General features: G+C 40.0%; 1 protein-coding gene across 1 annotated transcript; it reads right to left on the bottom strand.

The window, feature by feature from the left end:
* Positions 1–6: 6 nt before the first annotated feature.
* LOC133254348 (histone H2B type 2-E-like) lies at positions 7–17,199 on the bottom strand. The gene is made up of 3 exons (XM_061428632.1): positions 17,165–17,199; positions 4,544–4,859; positions 7–12 (listed from the first exon to the last, which is right to left on the bottom strand). Exons 1-3 carry the CDS (start codon positions 17,197–17,199, stop codon positions 7–9), a joined length of 357 nt encoding a protein of 118 aa, XP_061284616.1.
* Positions 17,200–25,841: the final 8,642 nt, after the last annotated feature.

The raw sequence follows: 25,841 nt of genomic DNA, 5'->3' as shown, positions 1-25,841 counted from the left end.
ATTAGTTTAATTCTATGAATAAAAGCAATCAAATGTTATAATGACTGCGAAAAGTTTGTTATTCTTATTATCCCTGCTTCATCTTTGTATTTTCAAATTACCAGCCAATAATCCCCCTGCCAACCTCCCCTCAGAATTGAGCTACCTACCTGGTTGAAGCTAATTAGTTTCATAGAATGCCTGAGTTACACATGAATAGGTCAATATCTGTGCCAAAGACAGGTTACACTATTCATATTTAAGATTTTGATACTATCTTCAATGCTCGTTCATAGATTGCCAGGTAAGCAGGGAAAATTCTCCTCTGAGATATTATTCTTATAAGATACAACTTTGGGCATTGAAGACACATTTTAAGTAATTTATATGCTAGGACTGAACTCCAAGTACATTGCCATATGAGCACATTTTTCAATTCATGTAATGAATAAGGCTGCTGTTTTAGTATTTGAGCACATGGAGAAATCATTTCACCATCAAGTAGAAAATTTCTGAGCTACTCTAGTGTAAGACCCAGTTCCCCCCTCAGTCAGTCTCTCCAGTGAGGGAGCTTCCATAAGTCTCTTATCCTTCTCTATCAGAGGGCAGACATACTGAAAACCACAATCACAGAAAACTAACCAATTTGATCACATGGACCACAGCCTGTGTTAATGAAACTATGAGCCATGCCATGTAGGGTCACCCAAGATGGATGGGTCATGGTGGAGACTTTTGAGAAAACATGGTCCACTAGAGAAGGAAATGGCAAACCCCTTCAGTAATCTTGCCTTGAGAACCCCATGAACAGAATGAAAAGGCAAAAACATAAAACACTGAAAGATGAACACCCAGGTCAGTACATGCCAAATATGCTATTGGAAATCAGTGGGAAAATAACTCCAGAAAGAATAAAGAGACAGCTTCAAAGCAAAAACAACACCCAGCTGTGGATGTGACTGGTGATGGAAGTAAGGTCCAATGCTACAAAGAGCAATATTAGGTCCATGAATCAAGGCAAATTGGAAGCGGTCAAACAGGAGATGGCAAGAGTGAACATCAACATTTTAGGAATCAGCGAACATGGACTGGAATGGGTGAATTTAACTCAGATAGTCATTATATGTACACTGTGGGCAAGAATCCCTTAGAAGAAATGGAGTAGCCATCATAGTCAACAAAAGAGCCTGAAATTCAGTACTTGGATGCAATCTCACAAATGACAGAACATCTCTGTTTGTTTCCAAGGCAAACCACTCAGTATCACAATAATCCAAGTCTATGCTCCAAACAGTAATGCTGAAGACACTAGAGCTGAATGGTTCTATGAAGACCTATAAGACCTTCCAGAACTAATACCCCCCCCCAAAATATCCTTTTCATTATAGGGGACTGGAATGCAAAAGTAAGAAATCAAGAAATACCTGGCGTAACAGGCAAATTTGGCCTTGGAGTACAGAATGAAGCAGGGCAAAGGCTAATTAGAGTTTTGCCAAGAGTATGAACTGGTCATAACAAACACCCTCTTTCAACAGCACAAGAGAAGACTACACATGGACATCACCAGATGGTCAACACCGAAATCAGATTCATTATATTCTTTGCAGTCAAAGATGGAGAAGCTCTATACAGTCAGAAAAAATAAGACCAGGAGCTGACTGTGGCTCAGATCATGAAACCTATATTGCTGAATTCAGACTTAAGTTGAAGAAAGTAGGGAAAACCACTAGACCATTGAGGTATGACCTAAATCAAATCCATTATGATTATACAGTGGAAATGAGAGATAGATTCAAAGGATTACATCTGATAGACAGAGTGCCTGAAGAACTATGGATGGAGGTTCATGGCATTGTATAGGAGGCAGGGATCAAGACCATCCCCAAGTTAAAGAAATCCAAAAAAGGTAAAATGGTCATCTGAGGAGGTCTTGCAAATAGCTGTGAAGAGAAGAGAATTGAAAGGCAAAGGTGAAAAGCAAAGATATACCCATATGAATGCAGACTTCCAAAGTATAACAAGGAGAGATAAGAAAGCCTTTTTCAGTGATCAATGCAAAGAAATAGAGGAAAAGTATAGAATGGGAAAGACTAGAGATCTCTTCAAGAAAATTAGATACCAAGAGAACATTTCCTGCAAAGATGGGCACAATAAAGGACAGTAATGGTATGGACCTAACACAAGCAGAAGATATTAAAAAGAGGTGGCAGGGATACACAGAAGAACTATACAAAAAAGATCTTCACGACCAAGATAATCACAATGGTGTGATCACTCACCTAGAGCCAGACGTCCTGGAATGTGAAATCAAGTGGACCTTAGGAAGCCTCACTATGAACAAAGCTAGTGGAGGTGATGGAATTCCAGTGGAACTATTTCAAATCCTGAAAGATGATGCTGTGAAAGTGCTGCACTCAATATGCCAGCAAATCTGGAAAACTCAGCAGTGTTCACAGGACTAGAAAAGTTTAGATTTCATTCCAATCCCAAAGAAAGGCAATGCCAAAGAATGCACAAGTCCACTCATCTCACACACTAGTAAAGTAATGCTCAGAATTTTCCAAGCCAGGCTTCAACAGTACATGAACCATGAAATTCCAGATGTTCAGGCTGGATTTAGAAAAGGCAGAGGAACCAGAGATCAAATTGCCAACATCTGTTGGATCATCAAAAAACCAAGAAAGTTCCAGAAAAACATCTATTTCTGCTTTATTGACTATGCCAAAGCCTGTGACTATGTGGAATATAACAAACTTGAAAATTCTTAAAGAGAAAGAAACACAAGACCACCTGACCTGCCTCATGAGACACCTGTATGCAGGTCAGGAAGCAACAGTTAGAACTGGAAACGGAACAATAGACTGGTTTCAAATGCGAAAGGAGTACATCAAGGCTATAAATTGTCACCCTGATTATCAAACTGATATGCAGAATACATCATGAGAAATGCTGGGCTGGATGAAGCACAAGCTAGAGTCAAGATTGCAGGGAGAAATATCAATATGCAGATGACACCACCCTTATGGCAGAAATTGAAAAAGAACTAAAGAGCCTCTTGATGAAAGTGAAAGAGGAGAGTGGAAAAAGTTGGCTTGAAAATCAGCATTCAGAAAATGAAGATCATGGCATCTGGTCCCATCACTTCATGGCAAATAGATGGGGAAAGAGGGGAAACAGTGGCAGACTATTTTCTTTGGCTCCAAAATCACTGTAGATGGTGACTGAAACCATGAAATTAACAGATGCTTGCTCTTTGGAAGAAAAGCTATGACCACCTTAGCATATTAAAAAGCAGAGACATTACTTTGCCAACAAAGGTCCATCCAGTCAAACCTATGGTTTTTCCAGTAGTCATGTATGTATGTGAGATTTGGACAATAAAGAAAGCTGAGTGCTGAAGAATTGATGCTTTTAAACTGTGGTGTTGGAGAAGACTCTTGAGAGTCCCTTGGACTGCAAGGAGATCAAACCAGTCCATCCTGAAGGAAATCTGTCCTGAATATTCATTGGAAGGACTGATGCTGAAGCTGAAACTCCAATACTTTGGCCACCTGATGTGAAGAACTGACTCGTTAGAAAATACCCTAACGCTGGGAAAGATTGAAGGCAGAAGGAGAAGGGGTGACAGAGGATGAGATGATTAGATGGCATCACCAACTCAATGGACCTGAGTTGAGTAATATCTGGGAGTTGATGATGGACAGGGAGGGCTGATGTGCTGCAGTCCATGGGGTCGCAAAGAGTTGGACATGACTACGCAAATGAATTGAACTGAACTGATGCTGAGAAAGTTTGAATGCTGGAAGAGAAGGGAATGCCAGAGGATGAGATGGTTGGATGGCATCACCTACTCAATGGACATGAGTTTGAGTAAACTCTGGGAGTTGCTGATGGATAGGGAGGCTTGGTGTGCTGCAGTCCATGGGGTTGCAAAGAGTCAGACATGACTGAGCAACTGAACTGAACTGAACTCTAGTGTAAACTAAACAAAACTAAAAATTTCCTTTTAAATATAATTTTTGTTATAATTGGAGCCCTTAAATGAAAAATGCACATAATAACAATGAGTTCAAATTATCTGAAACTCACCATATTTAAATCACTGCTAATGGCACTAATCGAACTATGTAGGCTAATTATCTTCTGGTGTTTCTGACCACCTGTCATACCTTTTCCCAATATTGTGCCACTTTTTAATTTCCCTTCAAAACCCAGTATTCCTTAACTACCTCTCCACCAAAGCGGTCTCCTATGAAAATAAATGATGTTTTATATTATCTGTTGTTCCCCATGAGAAGGACATATTAAGCAAAAGCCACTTTTTGAAAGTCAAAATAGGTTTATCAATGTCTCGATACAAGTGAGATATCTTTGAAAGTGAAAGTGAAAGTGAAGTCGCTCAGTCGTGTCTTACTCTTAGCGACCCCATGGAGGTCACCAGGCTCACCAGGCCCTCAATCCATGGGATTTTCCAGGCAAGAGTACTGGAGTGGGGTGCCATTGCCTTCTCTGTTAACAGTGGCTAGGCACATTATATTTACTTGGAGCTGGTATACTTGGTGACAGCCTTAGTGCCCTCGGACACGGAGTGCTTAGCCAGCTCCCCAGGTAGCAGCAAGCGCACGGCAGTCTGGATCTCCCTGGGTGTGATAGTCGAGCGCTTGTTGTAATGCGCCAGGCGCGATGCCTCGCCAGCTATGCGCTCGAAAGTGTCGTTGAGGAAGGAGTTCATGATTCCCATGGCCTTGGATGAGATGCCGGTGTCCAGATGGACTTGCTTCAGCACCTTGTACACGTACACGGAGTAGCTCTCCTTGCAGCTGCGCTTGCACTTCTTGCCGTCCTTCTTCTGGGCCTTGGTCACAGCTTTTTTTAGATATCTTTATGTAAAAATAAAACTAATAACTGAAGTGACAAAATGTATCAAACCCTAAAAATACCCAAATCACCAAAACAAACTTGTGATAGAAGAAAAAGGTAGAAGTATCACACTTTCTAGTTTAAAACTATAAACTGAAATCAGTAGTGGCCACAGTACTGGAAAAGGGCAGTTTTCATTCCAATCCCAAAGAAGGACAATGCCAAAGAATGTTCAAACTACCATATAATCATGCTCTTTTCATATCCTGCTGCTAAGTCACTTCAGTCGTGTCCGACTCTGTGCGACCCCATAGACAACAGCCCACCAGGCTCCCCTGTCACTGGGATTCTCCAGGCAAGAACGCTGGAGTGGGTTGCCATTTCCTTCTCCAATGCATGAAAGTGAAAAGTGAAAGTGAAGTCGCTCAGTCCTGTCTGACCCTCAGTGACCCCATGAACTGCAGCCTTCCTGGCTCCTCCATCCATGGGATTTTCCAGGCAAGAGTACTGGAGTGAGGTGCCATTGCCTTCTCTGCATTTCATATGCTAGCAAGTCAATATTCGAAATCCTTCAAGATAGGCTTCAACAGTATATGAACTGAGAACTTCCAGGTGTATAAGCTGGGTTTACAAAAAACAGATGAACCAGAGATCAAATTGCCAACATTCATTGGATCATGAAAAAAGCAAGGGAATTCCAGAAAAACATCTGCTTCTTCTTCATTGACTACACTAAAGCCTTTGATTGTGTGGATCACAACAACCTGTGGAAAATTCTTAAAGAGTTAGGAATACCAGATAACCTTAGCTGTCTTCTGACAAACCTATATGCAGGACAAGAAGCATCAGTTAGAACCAAACTTGGAACAACAAACTGGTTCAAAATTGGTAAAAGAGTATGACAAGGTTGTCTATTGTCAGCCTGCTTATTTAACTTCTATGCAGAGTGTAGCATGCGAAAAACCGACCTGGATAACACAAGCTGGAATCAAGATTGCCAAGAGGAATGTCAATAACCTCAGATATGCAGATAATACTACACTAATGGCAGAAAGTGAAGAGGAACTAAAGAGCCCTTGATGAGGGTGAAAGAGAAGAGTGAAAAAGTTGACTTGAAGCTCAACATTAGAAAAACTAAGATCATGGCATCCAGTGCCATCACTTCATGGCAAATAGAAGGGGAAACAGTGGAAGCAGTGGCAGATTTTATTTTCTTGGTCTCCAAAGTCATGGCAGACAGTGACTGCAGCCATGAAATTAAAAGACGCTTGCTCCTTGGAAGGAAAGCTACAAAAAACTTAGTGTATTCAAAAAGCAAAGACATCACTTTGCCAACATAGGTCTGTCTAGTCAAAGCTATGGTTTTTCCAGTAGTCATGTATGGATGTGAGAGTTGTATCGTAGAGAAGGCTAAGTGCCAAAGAATTGATGCTTCCTAACTGTGGTTCTGGAGAAGACTCTTGAGAGTCCTTTGGACAGGAAGGAGATCAAAACAGTCAATCCTAAAAGAAACCAACCCTGAATATTCACTGGAAGGACTGATGCTGAAGTTGAAGCTCTAATACTTTCACCACCTGATGCAAAGTGTTGACTCACTGGAAAAGATCCTGACGCTAGGAATGATTGTGGACAAGAGGAAAAGGAGACGACAGAGGATGAGATGGTTGGATGGCATCATGGACTCAATGGACCTGAGTTTGAGCAAACTCTGGGAGATAGTGAAGAACAGGGAAGCCTGGTGTGCTACAGGTCATAGTGTTCAGAGTCAGACAGGACTTCATGACTGAACAATAACAACAAACCAAAAATGTATGGTATTGCCATACAAAGAGGCACATCAGATCAGATCAGACCGGTCGCTCAGTCGTGTCCAACTCTTTTTGACCCCATGAATCGCAGCACGCCAGGCCTCCCTGTCCATCACCAACTCCTGGAGTTCACTGAGACTCACATCCATCGAGTCAGTGATGCCATCCAGCCATCTCATCCTATGTCGTCACATAGATTAATGTAAATAAATAGAGAGCCAGAAATAAACCCAAACAGATACAGTCAATTAATTTACAACAAAGGAGGCAAGAGTTACATGGGGAAAGGGCAGTTCTTTTCATATATGGAGTTGGGAAAACTGAAGACTCATGTGTCAAAAAAAAAAAAAAAAAAAAAAGACTGGATGACTATCTTACAATATACACAAAACTTAACTCAAAATTTAAGAAAGACTTGAGAATAACACCTGAGCTATAAAAGTCCTAAAACAAAATATACATCGCAAGTTCCTTGACATTGTAATAGATGCCCAATGCAGAGGCAACAAAAGCAAATTAAACAAGTGGAAACACATAATCAAAGTGTTAGTCGCTCAGTCATGTTCAACTCTTTGAGACCCTATGGCCTGTAGCCTGCCAGGCTCCTCTGTCTATGGGGATTCTCCAGACAAGAATACTGGAGTGGGTTCCATTTTCTACTCAAGGGGATCTTCCCGCAGGGATTGAACAGGGGTCTCCTGCATTGCAGGGAGATTCTTTACCATCTGAGCCACCAGAGAAGCACATAATACTGAAGTGGGCTGCATTTCCTTCTCCAGGGGATCTTCCTGATCTAGGGGTCGAACCCACATCTCCTGAGTCTCCTGCAATGAAGGCAAATTCTTTACCTCTGAGCCACCAAGGAAGCCCAGTCAAAGCTGAGTCAATAAATCATAAGCTTGGTATGCAAAATTTCTTCAGGACAAATTCTGTATAGGCTTGTACACATCTGGGACAGGGAATACTGGCGTGCTTCAGTCCCTGGGGTTGTGCAAAGTCAGACATGATTTGATGACTGAACAACAACACTTCTAAGGAAGAATGTAAAGAATGTAATTTTAACTACTACTTCCCTGTGAGATTCCCTGTAAAATTCAATGGTGGCTCAGACGGTAAAGCATCTGCCTACAATGCAGGAGACCTGGGTTCAATCCCTGGGTTGGGAAGATCTCCTGGAGAAGGAAATGGCAACCCACTCCAGTACTCTTGCCTGGAGAATCCCATGGATGGAGGAGCCTGGTGGGCTACAGTCCATGGGGTCGCAAAGAGTTGGACACGACTGAGTGACTCCACTTCATCCCTGTGAGAACAGAATAACACAGTCCTTGGTATGAGAAGACATTTTGTAAGTATGTACCAAATTATTGAAATTACTCAGAAAAATACTAAGTGTACAATTTCCTATGACTTTGCCTGATATAATAGCAAGAATTTGTGAAAAAATTCTTAAATAAGCATGAATGGGATGGGATTTCAGTCAGAACTCTCTCACATAAATCTTGGATGTTTTTGTCTTGGCCACTCAAAAATGTGACCAGAATTATTTAAGGATTCTCTAAGCTTTCTTGGGAGATTCAGTCAGTTCAGTTCAGTTCAGTCGCTCAGTTGTGTCTGACTCTTTGCGACCCCATGAATTGCAGCACGCCAGGCCTCCCTGTCCATCACCAACTCCTGGAGTTCACTCAAACTCACGTCCATGGAGTCGGTGATGCCATCCAGCCATCTCATCCTCTGTCCTCCCCTCTCCTCCTGCCCCTAATCCCTCCCAGCATCAGGGTCTTTTCCACTGAGTCAACTCTTTGCATGAGGTGGCCAAAGTATTGGAGTTTCAGCTTTAGCATCATTCCTTCCAAAGAACACCCAGGGCTGATCTCCTTTAGAATGGACTGGTTGGAACTCTTTGCAGTCCAAGGGACTCTCATTATTAGATTATTATTCTAATGTGACTCTTAGCCATATTGTTAATACTTCTTTGCAATATATTTCTCAAGGGTATGATCATAATTCTTATAAAGATAACTCCATAGTCTCTTGTGCACAAAAGATAACTGTGATTTATGTGGTCACTGGAACCTACATTATCTGAAAGAAAGCTTAGGTTTTCCTAAAATAGCACATTAGCCAATATCATAACATTCTGGATATCCTTATATTTCCTTGTTTTCTTATATATTTTTTCCCTTACCATCCAACACCTTCTCAAGCTGTTGATGGAAATAGCTGTATATATTATCTTTCAAAGGTAAATTTATATATTTTCTTATATAATCAGTCTCTATTGTTGTTATATAAATTTGGATATTTTAGATTGTTCCCCAAGATACCTGGTGATGTTACAACAACAGGTTTTTCTACTTCCCAGTGGTGCGGTGGATAGGAACTCACCTGCCAATGTAGAGGTCACGGGTTTGATCCTTGGTCTGGGAAGACTTCACATGCCACAGAGAAGTTAAACCCAAGTGCCAAAATTATGTGGACTTATTAGGTGGTATTAGTGGTATATTGTCACCCTGCTTATTTAACTTTTATGCAGAGTTCATCATGAGAAACGCTAGGCTGGAGGAAGCACAAGCTGGAATCAAGATTGCCGGGAGAAATATCAATAACCTGAGATATGAGGATGACACCACCCTTATGGCAGAAAGTGAAGAGGAACTAAAAATCCTCTTGATGAAAGTGAAAGAGGAGAGTGAAAAAGTTGGCTTAAAACTCAACATTCAGAAAACAAAGATCATGGCATCTGCCATGCCATCTATCTGCCATCACTTCATGGCAGATAGATGGGGAAACAGTGGAAACAGTGTCAGACTTTATTTTTGGGGGCTCCAAAATCACTGCAGATGGTGATTGCAGCCATGAAATTAAAAGACACTCCTTGGAAGGAAAGTTATGACCAACCTAGATAGCATATTCAAAAGCAGAGACATTACTTTGCCAACAATGGTCCATCTAGTCAAGGCTATGGTTTTCCCAGTGGTCACATATGGATGTGAAAGTTGGACTGTGAAGAAAGCTGAGCACTGAAGAATTGATGCTTTGAACTGTGGTATTGGAAAAGACTCTTGAGAGTCCCTTGGACTGCAAGGAGATCCAACCAGTCCATTCTGAAGGAGATCAGCCCTGGGTGTTCATTGGAAGGACTGATGCTAAACCTGAAACTCCAGTACTTTGGTCACCTGATGTGAAGAGTTGACTCATTGGAAAAGACCCTGATGCTGGGATGGATTGGGGACAGGAGGAGAAGCGGACGACAGAGGGTGAGATGGCTGGATGGCATCACTGACTTATGGACATGAGTTTGAGTGAACTCCAGGAGTTGGTGATAGACAGGGAGGCCTGGCGTGCTGCAATTAATGGAGTGGCAAAGACACGACTGACAGACTGAACTGAACTTATGGCAGAAAGTAAAGAAGAACTAAAGATCCTCTTGATAAAAGTGAAAGAAAAGAGTGAAAAATTTGGCTTAAAGCTCAACACTCAGAAAACTAAGATCATGGCATCTGGTCCCATCACTTCATGGCAAATAGATGGGGAATCAGTGGAAACCGTGGCTGACTTTATATTTCTGGGCTTCAAAATCACTGCAGATGGTGATTGCAGACATGAAATTAAAAGTCACTTAGTCCTTGAAAGGAAAGTTATGACCAACCTAGGCAGCTTATTAAAAAGCAGAGGCATTACTTTGTCAAAGGCCCATCTAGTCAAGGTTATGGTTTTTCCAGTGGTCATGTATGGATGTGAGAGTTGGACTATAATTCTTCGGCATTCAACCTTCCTTATGGTCCAATGATCATATCCAGACATAACTACTGGAAAAACCATAGCTTTGACTAGATGGATCTTTGTTGGCAAAGTGGTGTCTCTGCTTTTCAATACACTGTCTAGGTTTTTCATAGTTTTACTTTCAAGCTACAAGTGTCTTTTAGTTTCATGGCTGTAGTAACTGTCTGCAGTGATTTTGGAGCCCAAGGAAATAAAATCTGCCACTGTTTCCATTGTTTCCCCATCTATTTGCCATGAAGTGATGGGACCAGATGACATGATCTTAGTTTTTGGAATGCTGAGTTTTAAGGCAGTTTTTTCACTCTCCTTTTTCACCCTCATCAAGAGGCTCTTTAGTTCCTTATCTAAGGTTGTTGATATTTCTCCTGGCCATCTTAATTCGAGTTTGTGAATCAGCCAGCCTGACATTTTGCATGATGAACTACGCAAATAAATTAAATAAGCAGGGGAACAATATATAGCCTTGATATACTCCTCTCCCAATTTTGAACCAGTTCGTTGTTCCATGTCCAGTGCTAACTGTTGCTTCTTGAACATGACATGCATAGAGGTTTCTCAGAAGGCAGGTAAGGTGGTCTGATATTCCCAGACTTTTCCAGAGTTTGCTGTAATCTGCACAGTCAAAGGCTTTAACATAATCAATGAAGCAGAAGAAGATGTTTTTCTGGAATTCTCTTGCTTTATCTATGGTACAGCAGAGGTTGACAATTTGATCTCTGGTTCCTCTGCTTTTTCTAAATCTAGCTTGTACATCTGCAAGTTTTCGGTTCATGTATTGTTGAAGCCTAGCTTGAAGGATTTTGAGCATTACTTTCCTAGCATGTGAAATGAGCTCAATTGTATGGTAGTTTTTACATTCTTTGGCATTGCCTTTCTCTGGAATTGGAATGAAAACTGACCTTTCCAGGTCATCTTATAGTGGTGACAGAAAGGTTAACATAATGTTTATAACACCTCATATCAGTTAGTCTCCTATTTTTTCCTAAGTCTCCTAACTCACCAAATCAATTTGCTCTATATACTAATTATATACCATTTATATCCTGTTATCAAGATAACCGCCAGAGGTACTGCTTAGTAAGTTCTGGTTCCATCTGGCCTGGGAGGATAACAATAAGCTAGGCCCTAAGCAATAAGTTTTCACAACACAGGTACTCATGTATCATTGTGAAGCACAAGCCATGGGCACAGCACATGGTTCTGGCTTAAAACTGTGGGACTTAGATACCACAGGGTACATAGTTTCATTTTTAATTCATGATATCCTGGACATGACGTAATAGCAATATAATAAACCCATTTTACAGTGATAGTATATTAAACTGAAGCTTGTACAATGTTTCTACATGCCAAGGAATGGCAGATTGCCAACAAATTACCAGGAGCTAGAGGAGAGGCATGAAACAGACTCTTCCTCACAGGCCTGGAAAGGAATCAATCCTAGCAGCACCTTGATCTTAGGTTTCTAGACTCTAGAATTGTGAGAAAATAAATTCTGTTGTTTAAGTCACTCAGTTGGTGGTATTTTGTTAAGACAGCCCTTGGAAAACTAATATTAATACAATATCCTAAACCCTGAACTTGAGAATATGTTACACTTCATGACAAAAGAGACTTAACAGATGTGATTAATTCAGGGATCTTGAGATGGGGTCATTAAGCTGAATTATCAGGTTCAGCCCAGTGGACTCACGAGATCCTTATAAAGAAGATGCCTGATGATCCGAGTGAGATGTGAGGACCAGACCACAGGTTGCAGTGATGAAAGGGAGGGATCGCAAGACATTTAAGTGGCCTCTAGAAACTGTAAAATGCAAGGAAATTGATTTTGCCTTCAGAAGCTTCAAAAAGAATCAGTCCTGTGAACACCTTGAATTAAGTTCAGTGAAGCCAATATTTGGGCTTTTGAAACCAGAAGTATAATATAATAAATCTGTGTCTCTTGAGTCACTAAGTTTGTAACTTTTTTTTTTTTTTTTGCAGTGCAATAGGAAACTCTGTGTGTCCTGGCATAGACCTGATGGCAAGTGTGCTGCCTCAGTAACAAACAGTCCATTTGCTAACTACTTCTTTCTAGTAACCAAGTGCTAGCAGATGCTTGGAAGAAAATCCTTCCAGTGTCTGCGAGTTAATTAGGTTTTATTGTCTGACACATCGTATCCATCTCCCAAGACCACCAGTTCTTTTTTTTATACTGGGCAGAGTAGTGTTCAAATCACCAAGAATACTGTATTTACTGAATATTACATCTCCAGAAGACATTTCTTTTTACTTCCTTCCACTACCCCATCTTCTTCCAGCAAAACCTGGAAAAATACCTCTCTTATTTGTTCCAGGATTCTCTTATATGTTCTTCTGACAAAATAGGTAATTAAGATTGATGCAAGTTTGGGGCCAACTCATCAAAACAAGCCTAGGACAAGTCTCAGAGAAACTCACTTTCCCAAACCATTGTGTTGAATCTCAGAACTTTTCTATGAAGCAAGATGATTAAGTGCATGAAATGATATTGTAACAACACAATCTTTGTAGAAAATTGAATCACTTAACAGTGCAAACTAGTGAGGATATACAGTTGGAGCAAGAAGAGATATGAGATTCTAAATTTTTAGAATTTAACATTATTTGATATAGTCTACAGATTAGAAGAAAAGTAAATTGAAGTGGTCAAATAATGTGTTTTCCTTTCCTTGTGGTTGACATCAAAGTGAGTTCACTAGTTCTTTTATTTTTCCATAAAATGATAGTCATTCTATCAAAGAATTCATATATCATTGAGATGGTCATCATAAAAGTGTCAATACATTTTCTATTCTGCTACTGTATATGTCTGTTCTATTGAACTGATTTTACTCTTATGATGAGTTCTTTTATTCCTTAAAACTTTACAGAAAAATTGGAAGATAATTTACAGCTATGGTTAGCTCCAGAAAACTGTTGCATTGAAATGCATATCCAAAGATAGGCATCTATATATGGCTTTTGCTGGGGTAAACTGAGAAGTCCTAAAATATCGAACTATATCTAAAAGACGTAAAACAGATAAGAAATACCAAGAAAGTGAAATATAAATGGGGATAATGGTGGTTTGTGGATAAGATTTTTACCATGAATATTTAAAAATTTATATTATATAAATATTATATAGTAACAATATTGCTTGTTTGCTTAGCCAGTCAGGCTTAAAAATTGTACTGATGTTCATTAAGGGAGTTTGGACTATATTCTTGAGGGAGGAGACCAGAATCAGTTAGAGTCCTTATGCTTCCATTTTCAAGAGTCCACTCCATGGAACCACTATTAAGAAGCAGTTTTGGCCCCAGAAAACTGTAAAAAGGGTGTAAAACAGTACATGAAGTGCCAGAACTTAAAGGCCTCATTGTCCTTTAAGATGAAATTCACAAACGTACAGGCTTCCTCATTTGTAGCTAATTAACTAATATAGACTAGCACACCAGGAACTATACAAAAAACTAAAAAGGCAACATTAAGATACAAGAATCCCTATTTATACAAAAATTTCCCATTCCATGTCATTTCAAAATTCACCTAATATTACTTTAAATATTTTGTACTAACCTACTCAGAATTCCTTCCCATCCTTGACACTTTTCTAGCAAGCATTTAGTTTTGCAGGAATGTGAGGTCAATTGTTAAATAAAGGGATTTCATCTGCAGTTTTAAGGGTATGCTGGTCAAAGGATAAAGGTTTCTTTTTTAAGTCACTCTACAAGACCTTTTAGAACTAACACCTAAAGAAGATTCCTTTTCATTAAGGGGAATGGAATGCAAGTGTACAAAGTCAAGAACACCTGGGGTAACAGGCAAATTTGGCCTTGGAGTATAAAATGAAGCAGGGGAAAGGCTAATAGAGTTTTGCCAAGAGAATATGCTGGTCATAGCAAACACCCTCCTCCAACAACACAAGAGAAGACTCTACACATGGACATCACCAGATGGTCAACACCGAAATCAGATTAATTATGTTCTTTGCAGCCAAAGATGGAGAAGCTTTATACAGTCAGCAAAAACAAGACTGGGAGTTGACTGTGGCTCAGATCATGAACTCCGTATTGCCAAATTCAGAGTTAAATTGAAGAAAGTGGGGAAGACCACTAGACCATTCAGGTATGACCTAAATCAATTCCATTATGATTATACAGTGGAAGTGAGAAATAGATTTAAGGGACTAGATCTGATAGAGTACCTGATGAACTATGGATGGAGGTTCATGACATTGTACAGGAGACAGGGATCAAGACCATCCCATAGAAAAGAAATGCAAAAAAGCAAAATGGCTGTCTGGGGAGGGCTTACAAATAGCTGTGAAAAGAATAGAAGTGAAAAGCAAAGGAGAAAAGGAAAGATATAAGCATCTGAATGCAGAGTTCCAAAGAATAGCAAGGAGAGATAAGAAAGCCTTCCTCAGCAGTCAATGCAAAGAAATAGAGGAAAACAACAGAATGGGAAAGACTAGAGATCTCTTCAAGAAAATCAGAGATACCAAAGGAACATTTCACGCAAAGATGGGCTCGATAAAGGACAGAAATGGTATGGACCTAACAGAAGCAGAAGATATTAAGAAGAGATGGCAAGAATACACAGAAGAACTGTACAAAAAAGATCTTCACGACCCAGATAATCATGATGGTGTGATCACTGACCTAGAGCCAGACATCCTGGAATGTGAAGTCAAGTGGGCCTTAGAAAGCATCACTAGGAACAAAGCTAGTGGAGGTGATGGAATTTCAGTTGAGCTATTCCAAATCCTGAAAGATGATGCTGTGAAAGTGCTGCACTCAATATGCCAGCAAATTTGGAAAACTCAGCAGTGGCCACAGAACTGAAAAAGCTCAGTTGTCATTCCAATCCCAAAGAAAGGCAATGTCAAAAAATGCTCGAACTACCTCAAAATTGCATTGAATTCACATGCTAGTAAAGTAATGCTCAAAATTCTCCAAGCCAGGCTTGAGCAATATACGAACCGTGAACTTCCAGATGTTAAGGTGGTTATCGAATAGGCAGAGGAAGCAGAGATCAAATTGCCAACATCTGCTGGATCATGGAAAAAGCAAGAGAGTTCCTGAAAAACATCTATTTCTGCTTTATTGACTATGCCAAAGCCTTTGACTGTGAGGATTGCAGTAAACTGTGGAAAATTCTGAAAGAGATGGGAATACCAGACCACCTGATCTGCCTCTTGAAAAACCTGTATGCAGGTCAGGAAGCAACAGTTAGAACTGGACATGGGAAAACAGACTGGTTTCAAATAGGAAAAGGAGTACGTCAAAGGTGTATATTGTTCCCCTGCTTACTTAACTTCTATGCAGAGTACATCATGAGAAACGCTGTGCTGGAAGAAGCACAAGCTGGAATCAAGATTGCCGGGAGAAATATCAATAACCTCAGATATGCAGATGATACCACCCTTACGGCAGAAAGTGAAGAAAAACTAAAGAGCTTCTTGATGAAAGTGAAAGAGGAGAGTGAAAAAGTTGGCTTAAAGCTCAAGATTCAGAAAACTAAGATCATGGCATCTGGTCCCATCACTTCATGGGAAATAGATGGGAAAACAGTGGCTGACTTTATTTTGCTGGGCTCCAAAATCACTGCAGGTGGTTACTGCAGCCATGAAACTAAAAGATGCTTACTTCTTGGAAAGAAAGTTATGACCAACCTACTCAGCATATTAAAAAGCAGAGACATTCATTTGCCAACAAAGGTCCATCTAGTCAAGGGTATGGTTTTTCCGTCATGTATGGAATGAGAATTGGACTATAAAGAAAGCTGAGCGCCGAAGAATTGATGCTTTTGAACTGTGGTATTGGAGAAGACTCTTGAGAGTCCCTTGGACTGCAAGGAGATCCAGCCAGTCCATTCTGAAGGAGATCAGCCCTGGGATTTCTTTGGAACAAATGATGCTAAAGCTGAATCTCCAGTACTTTGGCCACCTCATGCGAAGAGTTGACTCATTGGAAAAGACTCTGATGCTGGGAGGGATTGGGGGCAAGAGGAGCAGAGGACGACAGAGGATGAGATGGCTGCATGGCATCACTGACTCTATGGATGTGAGTCTGAATGAACTCCGGGAGTTGGTGATGGACAGGGAGGCCTGGCATGCTGCAGTCCATGGGGCTGTAAAGAGTCAGACATGACTGAGTGACTGAACTAACAGACTGACCCACTTTTAACATCAAATGCTTTATGACACCTACTTTATAACCAGTAATTGAAAATCACAGAAAATATAAGCTACCTATATACTAATGAAAATATATTAGGATGCTCCAATTGAAACATGAAAGAGAAATTGAAGTAAATTAATAATAATCAAATATGAATTTTATTGTGTAAATGGTCAATCACAATATACCTATAAGTGGAGTAACCTAAATAAAGCAGCTACAAATGTATACTCACTTATATGTTTTTAAAGCAGTAATAAAACAAACTTTGAATGGTTTTCTCATTAATGATGTCATTCTCCACCAAGATAAACTATTAATCACCTAACAAAGTATTATAACAACCTTTCCTAGAGTTACCTCCTCATGATATTTAAGTGAATATTAAACATGCAAAAATATACTGTTTGCAAGTTTAATGGAATTAAGACCTAGGCTCAAATAATTATAAACAGGTTTTTCAACTACATAAATCATCAACCGGACATGGATATATGACATTTTTTCCTTCTGGTTGATATCTTTGTAATATGTCCAGAAGACTTTTACCTTATCTTCCCCCTTTCCTCTTTCTCTCCTCCCATCCCACACTAAATGCTATTATTTCCCTGTCCTAGGGAAGAGTAGCATCTAGGTGGGGAATGAGGTCCTTTCAAAACCATATGACTGTAATATAAGAAATACTCCCTGACTCTCCTTTCCAGTTGTGTTGCCCTCTACATTGTCATGGTACTCTGTACTTACAATAGCTTTCATTGTATAAGCTATGGTCACTTATCTGCTTATCAGTATTTTTACACAGACTGAGCTCCAAGTAGCAGGAACAATGTCTTTTTCAATATTATGATCCTAGCGTCTACCACAATGCCTGCTTCCTTTGTTTTGTTGGGTTTTTTTCCTACTTTATTTTTATTGGAGTAGAATTGCTTTCCAATGCTCTGTTAGTCTCTGCTGTACAATGAAGTGAATCAGCTGTATGTGTACATATATCCCTTCCTTCTTAGATATCCATTCCACCCCACTCCATCCCACACATGTAATCATAAGAGAGCACCAATCTGAGCTCCCTGTGCTTTATAGCAAGTTCCCATTAGCTATCTATTTTATGAAGTGAAGTGAAGTCGTTCGGTCATGTCTGACTCTTTGCAACCCCATGGACTGTAGCCTATCAGGCTCCTCTGTCCATGGGATTTTCCAGGCAAGAGTACTGGAGTGGGTTGCCATTTCCTTCTCCAAAATAGATACTACCATGTATCTATTTTATACTGCTACTGCTAAGTCGCGTCAGTCGTGTCCGACTCTGTGTGACCCCATAGACGGCAGCCCACCAGGCTCCCCGGTCCCCTGGGATTCTCCAGGCAAGAACACTGGAGTGGGTTGCCATTTCCTTCTCCAATGCAGCAAAGTGAAAAGTGAAAGTGAAGTTGCTCAGTCGTGTCCAACTCCTAGTGACCCCATGGACTGCAGCCTACCAGGCTCCTCCATCCATGGGATTTTCCAGGCAAGAGTACTGGAGTGGGGTGCCATTGCCTTCTCCACTATTTTATACATGGTAGTATATATATGTCAATCCCAATCTCCCAACTTATTCCATCCTCCCCTTCTCCCTGCCCCCATGTCCATATATCCATTCTCTACAGCTGCATCTCTATTCCTGCCCTGGAAATGGTTTCATCTGTACCATTTTTCTAGGTTCCACAGATTTTCATTAATACATATTTGTTTTTCTCTTTCTGACTTACTTTACTTTGTATGACAGACTCTAGGTTCAACTGCATCTCTACAAATGACCTAATTTTGTTACTTTTTATGCTAAGTAATATTCCTTTGTATATATGTACCACATCTTCTTTATTCATTCAAATGTCATTGGACATTTAGGTTGTTTCCATGTCTTGACTATTGTAAACAGAGTTACAATGAACATTGGGGTACATGTCTCCTTTTGAGTTATGCTTTTCTCAGGGTATGTGCCCAATGTGAGTTTGCTGGCTCATATGGTAGTTCTATTTTTAGCTTTTTAAGGAACCTCCATACTTCTCTCCACAGTGGCTGTATCAATTTACATTCCTGTCAACAGTGCATGAGGGTTCCCTTTTCTCCACACCCTGTCCAGCATTTAGTGTTTGTAGATTTTTTGATGAAGGCCATTCTGATCAGTGTGAGGTGACACCTCATTGTAGTTTTGATTTGCATTTCTCTAATAATTACTGATGTTGAGCATTTCATGTGCTTTTGACCATCTGTATGTCTTCTTAGGAGAAATGTTTAGATCTTCCACCTATTTTTTGACTGGCTTGTTTGGTTTTGTTTTTTGTTGTTGTTGTTGTTCTTGTTTGTTTGTTTTGATTGAATTCTATAGTTGTTTGCAGCCTTCACCAGTGGCTTGGGGTAAAGAAGCCACCTGCAGTGCAGAAGCCACAGGAGACCTGGTTTTGATCCTTGGGTCAGGAAGATTCCCCTGGAGGAGGACATGGCAACCCATTCGAGTGTTCTTGCCTGGAGAATCCCATGGACTAAGAAGCCTGGTGGGCTACAGTTCATAGGGTCACAAGGAGTCAGACATGACTGAAGCGACTTAGCCTACATTCATGATCTGTTTGTATATTTTGGAGATTAATCCTTTGTCCATTACTTCATTTGCAAGTATTTTCTCCCATTATCAACAATCAAAAAATGTCAGCTGACTTATTGGAAAACCTAATGAATAAGAAGCTTTTAGAACATGTTTTAGAAATGAAGGGCCTCCTCAACTAGCTCATCTTATTGAGGATCTTGAGTTCATCTTTGTAGACATGTAGACACAGAATATTAACTTTGTTCCTGTGCCCAACATTGTCAGAACTCCAGCAATTCATTTATATTAACTAAGTCCAAAATAAGCTCATTTAAAAGAAAGAACACTTTTATCTATTTACAATAGAGATGCCAACTTGGCTGTACACTCATGCTTTCAACACATGGCATTTGGCCCTGCAGAGGAATCTACTGAAGAAGCCAGATTACTCAATAAAATCTGTACTGGAGAAATCAACTGTTTTGGCTTAGGGGCTTGAATCATTAACTATTTGGGCTTAGAATTTGGGTCATTCTGATGAATCAAGTCTTTGAAGATAGATTAATAGGAGTACTGTTACATTTCTCTAGTATTATTAGGAATACAAGACAGAGTATTTTTTTCTCTAAAGCTTTTCAGAAAAAGTTTAAGCTGCTGTTAACATAACTCTTCAAACTATTATAAACTTTCTTCTTATTTTTGACATAGTTACATAGTGTACACTTTTGTGGAGTTTTATTCTTTTGCATGTAGCCCTTCAGTTTTTCAAAAACCATTTTTGAAGAGGCTGTCTTTCCCCATTGTATACTCTTGCCTCTTTATCATAAATTAAGTGATATATGAGTGTGGATTTATTTGTGGATGTTCTAGTCTGTTTCATGAACTCTGTATCTGTTTTGAGGCCAGTGCAATACTGTTTTGACAACTGTAGCTTTGTCATGTATTTTGAAAATGGGGCAACATTGTTCTTCTTTCTTAAGGTTGCTTTGGTTATTTGAGGTCTTTTTTAGTTCCATACATGTTTTAGGTTTATTCTAGTTCTGTGGAAAAATGCCTTGAGTATTTTCACAGGTACTGCTTTGGATCTGTAGATTGCCTTGGATAGTATTGCCATTTTGACAATATTGACTTTTCTAATCTAAGAACACCATATAGCTTTCCATCTGTTTGTGTCATCTTCAGTTTCTTTTATCAGCATTTTTTAGTTTTCAGAGTATAAGTCTTTTGCTCCCTATATGTGTGTGTGCTAAGTCACTTCAGTTGTGTCACAGTATCACTAGACTTCCTGCTAGCCGGTGAATTGCAATAGCTTCCTTCCATCATAAAAGGTGCAGGAGTTGGCACTCATTGAAAATAGAACCATATTCTGTTAAGTGCATTTGCTTTCCCCAGTTAAAATCTCCTGCCAATACCCTCTTAGTAGATTTGTGGAATACCCTAATTATTGGTATAACAGTTCGCATTGCATTGTTTCTGATAAAGGTGTTTGTTTTACCGGTAAATATCCAAGGGATTCACTGTCTTCACCAGAAAAAACAAACATGATATAACTGTGAAAGAGCTTATATCCTGTTTAAAACTTATCTCATACAGTTAAGGTGATAGCCTAGGCACCACGTAATATAATATAAATCAATGTTATTAAGTGGTGACTTTTCTCTCATCAGAATCCTCAGCCTGTGAACCAAGTGATAGAGAATGCAAGTGATTAACTTTTAATTTAACCACTTAACATCTCCTCTAATGGGCTACACACATACACTTTTCTCTTCTCATGCTTTTTTCCATACTCATTCAATTTCTAGTCTTGGTTGTATAACTGGGGGAATAACTCAACCTTGTATTCTTGAAGTGTCTCTACTGTAGTAGTATTGGCTTGCAGAACTCTCCTATTAATTATTGCCACTAGTTTTAAAAGTACTAAAAAGGTACCTAGATAGTCACCTGGAAAACAGACACATTTCTCCTCATTCCTTGTAGCAGCAATCTTAACTCCCCTGGACAATGAATATCATTCACCTAGGAAATACAACAATACACTTTTTTTTGGTGTCATATGAAGAGCATCACACCCCATGTAGCTCTTGCCTCTTTGTTGTTTAACAAAATGCACTTGACTCATTTTTGATTCCTGAATCAATAATTTGTTTTTTTATGATTGACTAGAGTTCCATTATGATAAACTATACACTATAGTTTATCCATTCACCTGTTCAACAACTTCGGGATTGTTTTCCATTTTCAGTTTATTTCGTGTGTGTGTGTGTTAGTTGCTCAGTCGTGCCTGACTTTTTGTGACCCCCATGGACATAGCCCACCAAGCTCCTCTGTCCATCGGATTCTCCAGGCAAGAATAATGGAGTGGCTAGCCCTTCCCTTTTCCAGGGGATCTTTCTGACCCAGGGATCGAACCTGGGTCTCCCACATCACAGGCAGACTCTTTACCATCTGAGTCACCAGGGAAGTTCAGTTTTATTTTAGCAACACCAGACCACCTGACCTGCCTCTTGAGAAACCTATATGCAGGTCAGAAAGCAAAAGTTAGAACTGGACATGGAACAACAGACTGGTTCCAAATAGGAAAAGGAGTATGTCAAGGTTGTATATTGTCACCCTGCTTATTTAACTTATATGCAGAGTACATCATGAGAAACATTGGGCTGGAAGAAGCACAAGCTGGAATCAAGATCGCTGGGCTAAATACCAATAACCTCAGATATGCAGATGACACCACCATTATGGCAGAAACCAAAAAGGAACTAAAAAGTCTCTTGATGAAAGTGAAAGAGGAGAGTGAAAAAGTTGGCTTAAAACTCAACATTCAGAAAACTAAGATCATGGCATCTGGTCCCATCACTTCATGGGAAATAGACGAGGAAACAGTGGAAACAGTGTCAGACTTTACTTTGGGGGGCTCCAAAATCACTGCAGATGATGACTGCAGCCATGAAGTTAAAAGACGCTTACTCCTTGGAAGGAAAGTTATGACCAACCTAGATAACATACTAAAAAGCAGAGACATTATTTTGCCAACCAAGGTCCATCTAGTCAAGGATTTGGTTTTTCCAGTGGTCATGTATGGATGTGAGAGTTGGACTGTGAAGAAAGCTGAACACCAAAGAATTGATGCTTTTGAACTGTGGTGTTGGAGAAGACTCTTGGGAGTCCCTTGGACTGCAAGGAGATCCAACCAGTCCATCCTAAAGGAGATCAGTCCTGGGTGTTCATTGGAAGGACTGATGCTGAAGCTGAAACTCCAATACTTTGGCCATCTCATGCAAAAAGTTGACTCATTGGAAAAGACTCTGATGCTGGCAGGGATTAGGGGCAGGAGGAGAAGGGGACAACAGAGGATGAGATGGCTGGATGGCATCACTGACTTGATGGACATGAGTTTGGGTAAACTCCAGGAGTTGGTGATGGACAGAGAGGCCTGGTGTGCTACGATTCATGGGTTCACAAAAAATCGGACCCGACTGAGCTGAACTGAACTGAAAGTTTCTATTGATGTACAAAGATCTGTTTAGTCAAAGCTATGGTTTTTCCAGTAGTCATGTACAGATGTGAGAGTTGGACCATAAAGAAGGGTGAAAACCAAAGAACTGATGCTTTTGAACTGTGGTGTTGGAGAAGGCTCTTGAGAGCCCCTTGGAGTGCAAGGAGATCAAACTAGTCAATCCTAAAGGAAATCAATCCTCAATATTATTAGAAGGACTGATGCTGAAGCTGAAACTCCAGTATTTTGGCCACCTGATGCAAAGAGCCAACTCATTAGAAAAGACCTTGATGCTGGGAAAGATTGAGGGCAGGAAAAGAAAGGGGCAACAGAAGATGAGATGGTTGGATGGCATCATCGACTCAATGGACATGAGTTTGAGCAAGCTCTAGAAGATGGTGAAGGACAGGGAAGCCTGGCATGCTGCAGTCCATGGCGTCACAAACGGTTGCACATGACTGAGTGACTGAACAACAGCAACAATTGATACACAGGATTTTTTTTCTTTTTTGAAGTAAATTTTCAAATCACTTGGGGCAGTATCTAGATTAAAAAAATATCACTTGGGTCATATATAAGCCTATGTTTAATTTTATAAGAAATGGACAAACTATTTTCCAACAAAGCTCTACTGTTTTGCATGTCCATTAGCAATAAATGACAGTTTCTGTTGCTACCCATTCTGGCCAGCATTTATTGTTGTCAGTTTTTTTTCCCCTCAACATTAATGATTGAAATAGGTGTGCTTTGGTATTTTGTTGTGGTATTAACTTACATTTTCCTGACAAATTATATTGAACATCTTTTTCTGTGTTTATTTGTGAATCATATTTCTTATTTGATGAGATATCTGTTCAAACCCTTTGTCTGTGTCTGTTAATTGCTCAGTCGTGTCCTACTGTTTGCAACCCCATGGATTCCCAGGTTCCTCTGTCCATGGAATCCTCCAGGCAAGAATACTAGAGTGGGTTGCAATTTCCTTCTTCAGGGCACCTTCTGGATCCAAGATTGACCCCAGCTCTCCTGCACTGGCAAGCAGATTCTTTACCACCTGAGCCCCCAGAGAATCCCTTTTACCCATTTTTAATTGAGTGTTCAGTTCAGTTTAGTCACTCAGTCATGTCCCACTCTTTGCAACCCCATTGAATCACAGCATGCCAGGCCTCCCTGTCCATCACCAACTCTTGGAGTTTACCCAAACTCACGTCCATCGAGTCAATGATGCCACCCAGCCATCTCATCCTCTGTCGTCCCCTTCTCCTCCTGACCTCAATCTTTCCCAGCATCAGGGTCTTTTCAAATGAATCAGCTCTTTGCATCAGGTGGCCAAAGGATTGGAGTTTCAGCTTCAATGTCAGTCCTTCCAATGAACACCCAGGACTGATCTCCTTTAGGATGGGCTGGTTGGATCTCCTTGCAGTCCAAGGGACTCTCAAGAATCTACTCCAACAACACAATTCAAAAGTATCAATTCTTAGGCACTCAGCTTTCTTAATTATTTTCTAAAACTTAAGTTTTAGAAATTCCTTAGGTATTCTAGATATAAGACCTAAAATAGCTACATTATTTGCAGATAGTTTCTGTTAGTGACTTATCTTTTTATTCTCTTAACAGTGTCTTTTGCTGAGCAAAAATTTTAATTTTGGTAAAATCTCTGTCTGTCTTCCTATCTACATATATGTGCTTTTTTTTTTTTTTGGATTGTGCTTTTGGTGTTATATCTCAAAACCACTAAAATCAAGGTCACAGAGATTTTTTCCTGTGTTTTCTTCTGAAAGTTTTAGTTCTGCAGTTTTTACGTATGTCAGTAATCCATTTTGAGCTAATTTATATACAAACTGGGAGGCATATGCCAGGATTTATATTTTGCATATGGATAAAAGCTAGTGGAGGTGATGGAATTCGAATTGAGCTATTCCAAATCCTGAAAGATGATGCTGTGAAAGTGCTGCACTCAATATGCCAGCAAATTTGGAAAACTCAGCAGTGGCCACAGGACTGGAAAAGGTCAGTTTTCATTACAATCCCAAAGAAAGGCAATGCCAAAGAATGCTCAAACTACCACATAATTGCACTCATCTCACACGCTAGCAAAGTAATGCTCAAAATTCTCCAAGCCAGGCTTCAGCAATACATGAACCATGAACTTCCAGATGTTCAAGCTGGTTTTAGAAAAGGCAGATGAACCAGAGATCAAATTGCCAACATCTGCTGGATCATTGAAAAAGCAAGAGAGTTCCAGAAAACCATCTATTTCTGCTTTATTGACTATGCCAAAGCCTTTGACTGTGTGGATCACAATAAACTGTGGAAAATTCTGAAAGAGATGGGAATACCAGACCACCTGATCTGCCTCTTGAGAAATTTGTATGCAGGTCAGGAAGCAACAGTTCGAACTGGACATGGAACAACAGACTGGTTCCAAATAGGAAAAGGAGTATGTCAAGGCTGTATATTGTCACCCTGCTTATTTAACTTATATGCAGAGTACATCATGAGAAACGCTGGGCTGGAAGAAACACAAGGTGGAATCAAGATTGCCTGGAGAAATATCAATAACCTCAGATATGCAGATGACACCACCCTTATGGCAGAAAGTGAAGAGGAACTAAAAAGCCTCTTGATGAAAGTAAAAGAGGAGAGTGAAAGGGTTGGCTTAAAGTTCAGAAAACGAAGATCATGGCATCTGGTCCCATCACTTCATGGGAAATAGATGGGGAAACAGTGGAAACAGTGCCAGACTTTTTTGGGAGGGGGGCCTCCAAAATCACTGCAGATGGTGATTGCAGCCATGAAATTAAAAGACGCTTACTCCTTGGAAGGAAAGTTATGACCAACCTAGATAGCATATTCAAAAGCAGAGACATTACTTTACCAACAAAGGTCCGTCTAATCAAGGCTATGATTTTTCCTGTGGTCATGTATGGATATGAGAATTGGACTGTGAAGAAAGCTGAGTACCTAAGAACTGATGCTTTTGAACTGTGATGTTGGAGAAGACTCTTGAGAGTCCAGTGGACTGAAAAGACATCAAATCAGTCAATCCCAAAAGAAGTCAGTTCTGACTATTCATTAGAAGGACTGATGCTGAAGCTGAAATTCCAATACTTTGGCCACTTGATGCGAAGAACCGACTCATTGGAAAAGACCCTGATGCTGGGAAAGATTGAAGG

This window comes from Bos javanicus, chromosome 9 (genome assembly GCF_032452875.1).
Source record: "Bos javanicus breed banteng chromosome 9, ARS-OSU_banteng_1.0, whole genome shotgun sequence".
NCBI classification, from domain to species: Eukaryota; Metazoa; Chordata; class Mammalia; order Artiodactyla; family Bovidae; genus Bos; species Bos javanicus.
The sequence above is the reverse complement of the archived record's forward strand: the minus strand, read 5'-3'. Positions and strand labels throughout refer to the sequence as shown.

Excerpts from the sequence above, each read along its gene's own strand:
- LOC133254348 (XM_061428632.1), bottom strand. The coding sequence starts at position 17,199 with ATGGGAGGAGAGAAAGAGGAAAGGGGGAAGATAAG. Across the intron at positions 4,860-17,164 it reads GAGGAAAGGGGGAAGATAAG|ATATCTAAAAAAAGCTGTGA; the intron begins GTAAAAGTCTTC and ends TTTTACATAAAG.